The sequence below is a fragment of the Psilocybe cubensis genome, chromosome 8, assembly GCF_017499595.1.
Source record: "Psilocybe cubensis strain MGC-MH-2018 chromosome 8, whole genome shotgun sequence".
In the NCBI taxonomy this organism is placed as follows: Eukaryota; Fungi; Basidiomycota; class Agaricomycetes; order Agaricales; family Agrocybaceae; genus Psilocybe; species Psilocybe cubensis.
The window spans coordinates 79,773-87,185 of NC_063006.1; the positions used below are offsets into that span (position 1 = coordinate 79,773).

A 7,413-nucleotide genomic window follows, 5' to 3' on the forward strand; every position below is an offset into this window, starting at 1 on the left:
GTGAGAAACCGGAAATATTGCAGTGTGAATAAATTAATTTGAGGTTTACAATATTTTTGGGTATTGCAATATGAAAGAATAAGCAGCTAGTTTATAATTTCAACAAATTACTGTATGAGATGACAAGGAATCAAGAGTGTTATAAAACATTGCGAGAATTTATTGGGTTTCTCAATGATAAGGAGGATTGAATGGGATTTTGAGGCACCCAGCAGATTATAATAGAACAAATTTATTTATTCAGTAATAAAAGTACAGGCATGGTATGTAAAGCAGGGCAGAGCAGAGCAATAATTACAGCAATGAGAGACATCAGAATTTCTTAGCCTTACGTTTGATAGGTTGGCGCGTTCCCTTGGCCTGGGTCCTGGCCTTTTTAGCTGGTGGTTCTTCACCGTCGGCGGCGGTGGCGTCAGAATTGGGAGCAGGAACGGCATCAGCGTTGGGAGTAGGCAGGGCCTCATCCCCGGTCTCAAAGGGGTCTGAAGGTGGTGCCTGTAGCTAATATGAGCCCTAAATAGAGAATGTAATAGATACACTCACTTCTTTGCGCTTTGGACCAGGGCGGTGTGGCGCCGCTTTCCTCTTTGCAGGGAGCTAATCATAATATTAGTGTAATGAACCAATCTCGAGTGAAAACGCACCTTGATCTTGATCGGGGCTGGTGGGGAAGGGGAGCGTTCGTTTTCGGAAGAAAGAGAGGAAGAATCCTCGGAAGAGAGGTCAGGGGGGGATTCTGAAGGGATCCTAATCGCGTTTAATGCCATTCGGCGACGGGAGACTTGTTGAGGCACAGGTTCCGCCAGTGAAACAGCTGCAAATGCTTTAGCTAGCACTGGTGCAGACCCATTATCTGGGGCGGGGTGGGAGGAGGGTGCGCGTGCTTGAGGAGATGCAGGTGCGGGTGTGGGTACACGAGCAGGTTCGGGTGTGGGTGCACGAGGGGGTGCGGGTGCAGGTGCACGAGCAGGTGCACGAGCAGGTGCAGGTGCTTGAGCCGCAGCGGCCATTTGAGCTTTACGCCGTTCTACCGGGTCTCTGAGGCGTCCGTCGCGTGCACTACCTTCCAAAGGGGACGACTTCTTGTCATGATCCACGGGCTCAGATGGCAAGATAATGTTCCTAGAAATTCATTAGCATAAAATCAAGCGCGTAAGGCACGCTTACTCTTGCCACCAAGCCACAGTCTCCTTGGCCCACGTATCGTCATCAGAAAGACCCAACAGAAGCGTCAGAATAGATGCGTAGAGGCGGTCGGCCTTCAAAATGCTCTTCGCCTCAGGCCAAGTCTTACCGCTGATTGCAATGACAAGCTTTGAAGGAGGTTAGCACTGACAGACTACTGGCAATGTCCACTTACCATCATGCAATAATAACATATGAGTCTTATCGTTAGTTCATATACTTTGTGAATCTGTCCTTTGCTGGCACGTCCTCCAAGCCTGTTGGCCTCGCCTACAAGCATACGTTGGACGAACTAGAGTGCTAATATGTATCAATGACATGTCAAAACATAAAAAAAAACTTACTTGGGGACCCAAGGGTGGTCGAAACAGACCTTGGACCTCGTCGTCTATGTCAAATGGGATGTCAGGGTCATACAAGCAAGCTGGCCAATCCAGCGCGTCTCCATTTTTGGTATCGGCTTCGAGTGATTCACATCGCACCCTATCCACAAATAAATCAACTCATATTCGCAGAAAATAACAAGCCGACTTACAGAATTTCACGCGCATTGAGGTCGGCGAGCTCGGCGAACTTGACACGCGGGATTAAAAGAGCGGCGTATGCAGGGTGTTTATAGCCCCGGTTCACCCTGGCACAGGCCAGTTTGTAGGCCTGTAGGTCAAGTGGGACCCTCAGATCAAATGGGATCAACTCCGGGATCAACTTATGTGCCTTGAAGAGATCGTCGGATCGCGAATGAGCTGCAGCACTCGATACCTTACAAGTATGGTTAGTCGATCTGTACATGCGACCTCACAAAATTATTACCAAATCAATGACTTTGCCAATCAAAGCAGAATTGTCCTCGCACTTCTTGATGATATCCATAAGGTCGGGCATCAAGTCCTGCATCTCATAGAAGGACCAGAGCTTGGGTTGTAAACTAATATATGCATAAATAAATGCCCCAGAAAAAAAAAGGCGCATATACTTACTCCAATATTTGTTGTCGGGTCATACCATCCGTTATATGGTTGGCCAGAAACTCGAGACCCTCTTGGATGACGCTCTTTACGTTCATAAATGGGTCGATGGACTGGTGAATCCATCTCGCGCCCTTCAGAGTGTCTGCTAGTTCGGGGCATCTACAAATAACGTTAGCGGTTAACGCGCACGGGGACGGGGGAGGGGGGGATTCAGGCTTACTCGAGTTCTTTGTTGGTGTCAATAGCCGTGAGGGCTTTTTCAATCTGGGTTGGGGTGAGCATGGTGGTGGATGGTGGTGGTACGGGAAGAAAAGGGATGAAAAAAACTCCCTTCCGCATATACCGAGCGCAGTGGTTATGTAATGGACACCTGAGGAGGTACAGATGTCCGCGCTATTCCGCGCCATTGCCATAACTAGCGGGCGAAGGAGGCGCGATCGCAATCGACAGCGAGCTGTCAGAGGATAAAAATAGCCCACCGCGAATTACCATAGGCAGGAGGTAGCCACCCAAGACGCCCCAGGTATACCCGTGCGTTGAAGCTTGTGGCCAGGGCTTTCGACGACGAGAAGGGGTGTATACGCGCACCGAACGAACCCCCAGGTATCTCCGTGGGTTGAAGGGGGCTGGTAGTCCGTAGCAGCGACAGGAGCACCCTACAGAGTACAGAATTGCCATAGTCAAGCAGCCGCACCCAACGAACCCTCAGGTATTTCCGTGGGTTGAAGGGTGTGAGCACCGACTTGAGCACCCTACAGAGTACAGAATTGCCATAGTCAAGCAGCCGCACCCAACGAACCCTCAGGTATTTCCGTGGGTTGAAGGGTGTGAGCACCAACTTGAGCACCCTACAGAGTACAGAATTGCCATAGTCAAGCAGCCGCACCCAACGAACCCTCAGGTATTTCCGTGGGTTGAAAGGTGTGGGCACCGACTTGAGCAGCCTACAGACTACAGAATCACCGTAGTCAGCAGACTGCTACCCAACGAACCCCCAGGTATTTCCGTGGGTTGAAGGGTGGTAGTGGTGCGGAAGTCAACAGAGCCAACAAACGGAACCCTACCCAAATTCAGATTCTGCCTGATGGCAATTTCAAACTCCGACACACGTGGTGATCTCAACACGTTCCTGCGTCATTGGTTCTTCTTCGCTACCCAGGCTCATTGTTCAGGCAGCCTCACTACCCAGGCTCATTGCTCGGGCAGTACGCGCAACCTACCCAGGCTCATTGCTAGGGCAGAACGCTTAAACTACCCAGGCTCATTGCTTGGGCAGAACTCATAAACTACCCAGGCTCATTGCTAGGGCAGAACGCTTAAACTACCCAGGCTCATTGCCAGGGCAGTACGCACAGATAAATTGGAATTCCTGCTCCCCTAACTGTCCATAATGCCCCCCGTATGTATCTTACAATATCGAGGTGTATTTGGTTGCTAATTCTACGTACAACAGACTACGCCCTCCTTTGACTGGTCCCAGGGCTCCGTCTTCCTACAAGACGGTATAATTTACTACTCTCCCAATTGTAACCGACCAGTCCGTATCAAGGCCCCAGAGCGGAATCACCCCCACCCATTCCCTGAACGTGCAGAGCCAGATCCCACCTCTGTCAAGCATCCTGTCTGGTGGACAGACACCTTTGGGTGGATGTCCTTCATACCGCTCAACCCATCCTTTATCTCCGACCCCTTCGACACCTTTACCTGGCAGCCTGAGCTGGATGTAACTCCTAGCTATAATACTCCACCCGGTCCCCACTCTCTACCAGCTCGAAATTCATACTATAAAGCATTGGCGGTTTAAGGAACAATGTTTACTGGAAGCTGCGCACAAAATGAAGCTATGGTACCACGTACCAGCCAGTCAACCACCTCCGCCTTCCATCTTTAAATAGGATGAGCCCTACACATCGAAAGAAGAAGCTTATCGCCAGATTAAATTGGCGCGAGATTGGTTTGCCGTATGGATGGGATTCTTTGCATATTTCGCTGCGTGTGCAAAGTATGACAAGTATTGTGCAGGAAAGATGGTGAGAGAACAGGGCGAGTTACTACCCCGATGGTATACCAGGCTGCTCGAGGAGGTTCCGATGCTACAGCAATCCTGGTTGGACAGGCTTTTAACATCGCCAGCGTGTGTATTCTCACCCGACACTCAGCGTGCAGGGATAGTTATTCCCTGGTATGAATATGACAATCGGAGGCCCGAGATACAGTTCTTCCTGGACCAGCAGATTCCTGTTTTCTTTCCGTGGTGTGCCATCGCAGAACAGGCCATCATAAACAACCCCACCCTTCGCTATCTTGAGCCTCCTGCAAACCTTGTTCGGGATGCCCTTGAGAAGTTTCTGAACCGATTCCCCAGTGTTCCTCTCGCTGGCCTAATCCTTAGGTCCTACTTTCGATTTCATGATTGCCCGCTGCACTCCACCAAACATATATTGAGAATGAAACACAGTACGTCGTTGGTCACGAAATATATGTATGAAAAATTTGCCTCGCAAACCGACAAGGTCAAGGCGGCTATGGAGGAGAACCAGGTGGAGGCCACGGTTGCAGAATTGAGGGAGATAGTAAGCCGAGCCATGGACATGGACCTCGCAGAGGCCGAGCGAGCCATAGCAAATCTCCCCACTCACGATTGGATGGACAAAGGTGACTACCACCGGAGAGGAGAGTTGTACGACCACGTCTCGATATTCTTGGAGAAACGCGAGAGAAACCAGCGCTTTATCATTGCGACTGAGACCGAGGACGCAAAGATCAAAAGGCTTCAAAGAGAGGAGGCCCTCCCGGGGTACAACACATCGGTCTATAGGTGGAAAAGTGTCACGACGCCGGGGGGGAAGGAATTATACATGCGAGTTCGCCTCCTTCGATCAAAGCACGAGAGACTGTTCGCAAAGGTGCCTCCCTCTCAACGAACATACAATGCAGTCTCAAACGAGTGGGACATTTTTGATGAAGTGGATTTGCCACGAAAATATCTGCAATTTGTGGACCCCCCTCCTAGGAAGGACGGTTATATCTACGACTATCCTATCCAAGCCGCCCGCATCAATCCCCAGTCCATCATCCCCGACAACGATGTACCCCGTGTGGAATCCGTTCCCGTCATCCCAGAACCCTGTGTAGACTCTTCCTCGGGTGGTGCGACTTCCCCTCATGAACCTCAGTACGAAACATTCCCCATGGACACGGAGGAATTTTAGGAGAGGCCTTCCCAGCCTCCGGTACATCGTCCAGAGCCGGGCCCCTCCACCATGAATACCGACACTGATGAAGCTTCGAAAATCCATGATTACGATTGGGACACCGCCGACCTCATCTCCAACTTGCGATACAGCTATGGATTCGTAGCCTTTGTAGTCCCGAAGAAGGAGGATAAGACACCGGAAGGCTGGAAACACGCCTGTCAACACTTTGGGTTTAGGAAGGATGGGGCAGAACAGTTTGTCTCAAACACGGATCGTCAACTCATCTGTCAGTTTCATGACGGTTTGATGGGGTCAACTGACCGTCCGCTCCCTCAAGACATTCACGATCTCCACCCGCAAAATTACCTATCCCTTCAAGTTTTAGGGAATCTCAGCCTCATCCATCGGCCCATCCCAAATCTATTTGTTTTCGCTCATCACGACATATGTGCACCTCAGGAAGAGTCCGACAGAATGTCTGCTGATTGGAGTATTGGAGTCGAAACCCCAGAGGCTGCTTTATATGTCTTACGAGTCTTCCAGTCCCATCCTGGGCATACAGTTGTCAGTGTGGCACACAGACTTTTGTCCAAAGGAGTGCAGTTTCGAACTCTTGTCGGGCGTAAAAATGTGGTTCAGGTGCATCAACCCTACAAGGAAGTTACCTTTTACCGCAAAGTCAGTTACAAGTTTACCAACGACGACTATGAGTCCTCGATGCTAGCCTGTTGGCAGATACTGGACCAACAACGCGGTCGTGCAGCGCTACTCATGGGTGGAATAGTAGGACGAATCGCCAAAGAGTATCTGAGCACAGAGTCTGTTCTCCAGGGCCCATCAGTGGAATTGCTGAGAAATGGAGGCGGATATGTCGCTAATCTAGAGGCCAAATTGCTGGCTTACTGCGATGACGGGCTTACAGAACACGATATTGCGATTATTATCGGGTCGTATTCTCTCATGACGGGTAAGTGTTCACTACATTTAACTGATCGCTCTATTTAATGTCGTTTTTAGATTTTAAAAATCAGGTCGGAGTCAAGTCTTGGTTTCCTCCCCCGGCGGTATGGAATGAAATCGACAGGAATGGGATAGGATGGCTGGAATGGACTGAACGCAATGAGTACTGGTACCAGACTAGGCTGGAATTAATTCGAAATGGCAAAGCGCAACCTTTAATGCTTCAAGACTGGAAGAGCCTTCTCAAAAATAAGCCAGTCCGTGTTCTAAGGGAATCAGTGCGAGCTCGATCAGCGGCATTTGTCCATGAACATATCCCCGTAACCAGGAATCCTTGTAGATAGGTAGCACATTTTTCTTGTTTCTTCATTCACGGATCTACACCACTACTCACAGTGTATTTTTGCCTTCGTACATACTACAAAACAAATTTTATGTATACTATCTATATTTCTTCGTACAAACTATTGGTCAGATATCATGTATACCACGGAAAAAATTGTTTGGAAATTCTGAGCCCAAAAAACATAAAAAAAACATGAGATTGCTTACAGTAAGCCGGTTAGGCCAATCAAAACTCCACTAAGTTTTGAACTCCGACACCGCGCCCTATCACGCCTGAGGTTGATGTCTGCACTCTCCTTATTCGCTCTACCCAGGCTCATTGCTCGGGTCAGAACGAATCGGTGGCTCGCTATCCAGGCTCATTGCCGGGATAAGAGCTTCCTATCCACTGTCCAGGCTCATTGCTAGGACAAGGATTTTCTACCCTGTTGTAGGGACGTACCAATCCAGGGTACAGCGCCTATCAAAAGCACAAGCGGACTTGGCGTCGCTATACGTGCACGGCAGGCGCATCAAGCGCCTGCATCCAAAAAAGGACAGCGAGGATGATCGGGGAGGTCTGCCTCCCCAAAGGAAATTTTCATCTTTGTTTACTATTATTTCTCAGTGACTGCTTATAACCCCCACTCAGTCTATTCAACCACCTCAGTCGTTTACCATACTGACTGAGGTGGGCTTTACATTATCTTATCCCATTCAGTATATATTTACTTACATCTTACTACGTACAGTGCCTTGTACAACAGGTAGTCTAGATC

The 7,413-nt window shown here is 49.3% G+C and overlaps 4 protein-coding genes across 4 annotated transcripts; 3 read left to right on the top strand and 1 right to left on the bottom strand.

Moving 5' to 3' along the window:
* Positions 1 to 312: 312 nt before the first annotated feature.
* JR316_0008588 (uncharacterized protein) lies at positions 313 to 2,435 on the bottom strand (the record flags this gene model as incomplete). The annotated part of the gene is made up of 10 exons (XM_047894301.1): positions 313 to 495; positions 544 to 597; positions 645 to 1,122; positions 1,168 to 1,313; positions 1,406 to 1,477; positions 1,530 to 1,668; positions 1,721 to 1,944; positions 1,996 to 2,110; positions 2,163 to 2,312; positions 2,374 to 2,435. 10 exons carry the CDS (start codon positions 2,433 to 2,435, stop codon positions 313 to 315), a joined length of 1,623 nt encoding a protein of 540 aa, XP_047745760.1.
* Positions 2,436 to 3,543: 1,108 nt separating this feature from the next.
* Positions 3,544 to 3,957, top strand: JR316_0008589 (uncharacterized protein; the record flags this gene model as incomplete). The annotated part of the gene is made up of 2 exons (XM_047894302.1): positions 3,544 to 3,552; positions 3,607 to 3,957. The coding sequence occupies 2 exons, from the start codon at positions 3,544 to 3,546 to the stop codon at positions 3,955 to 3,957; spliced, it is 360 nt and encodes a 119-aa protein (XP_047745761.1).
* Positions 3,958 to 4,212: 255 nt separating this feature from the next.
* JR316_0008590 (uncharacterized protein) lies at positions 4,213 to 5,365 on the top strand (the record flags this gene model as incomplete). The annotated part of the gene is made up of 2 exons (XM_047894303.1): positions 4,213 to 4,287; positions 4,313 to 5,365. 2 exons carry the CDS (start codon positions 4,213 to 4,215, stop codon positions 5,363 to 5,365), a joined length of 1,128 nt encoding a protein of 375 aa, XP_047745762.1.
* A 51-nt stretch (positions 5,366 to 5,416) lies between these two features.
* JR316_0008591 (uncharacterized protein) lies at positions 5,417 to 6,425 on the top strand (the record flags this gene model as incomplete). The annotated part of the gene is made up of 2 exons (XM_047894304.1): positions 5,417 to 6,317; positions 6,382 to 6,425. 2 exons carry the CDS (start codon positions 5,417 to 5,419, stop codon positions 6,423 to 6,425), a joined length of 945 nt encoding a protein of 314 aa, XP_047745763.1.
* Between the last annotated feature and the right edge of the window lie 988 nt (positions 6,426 to 7,413).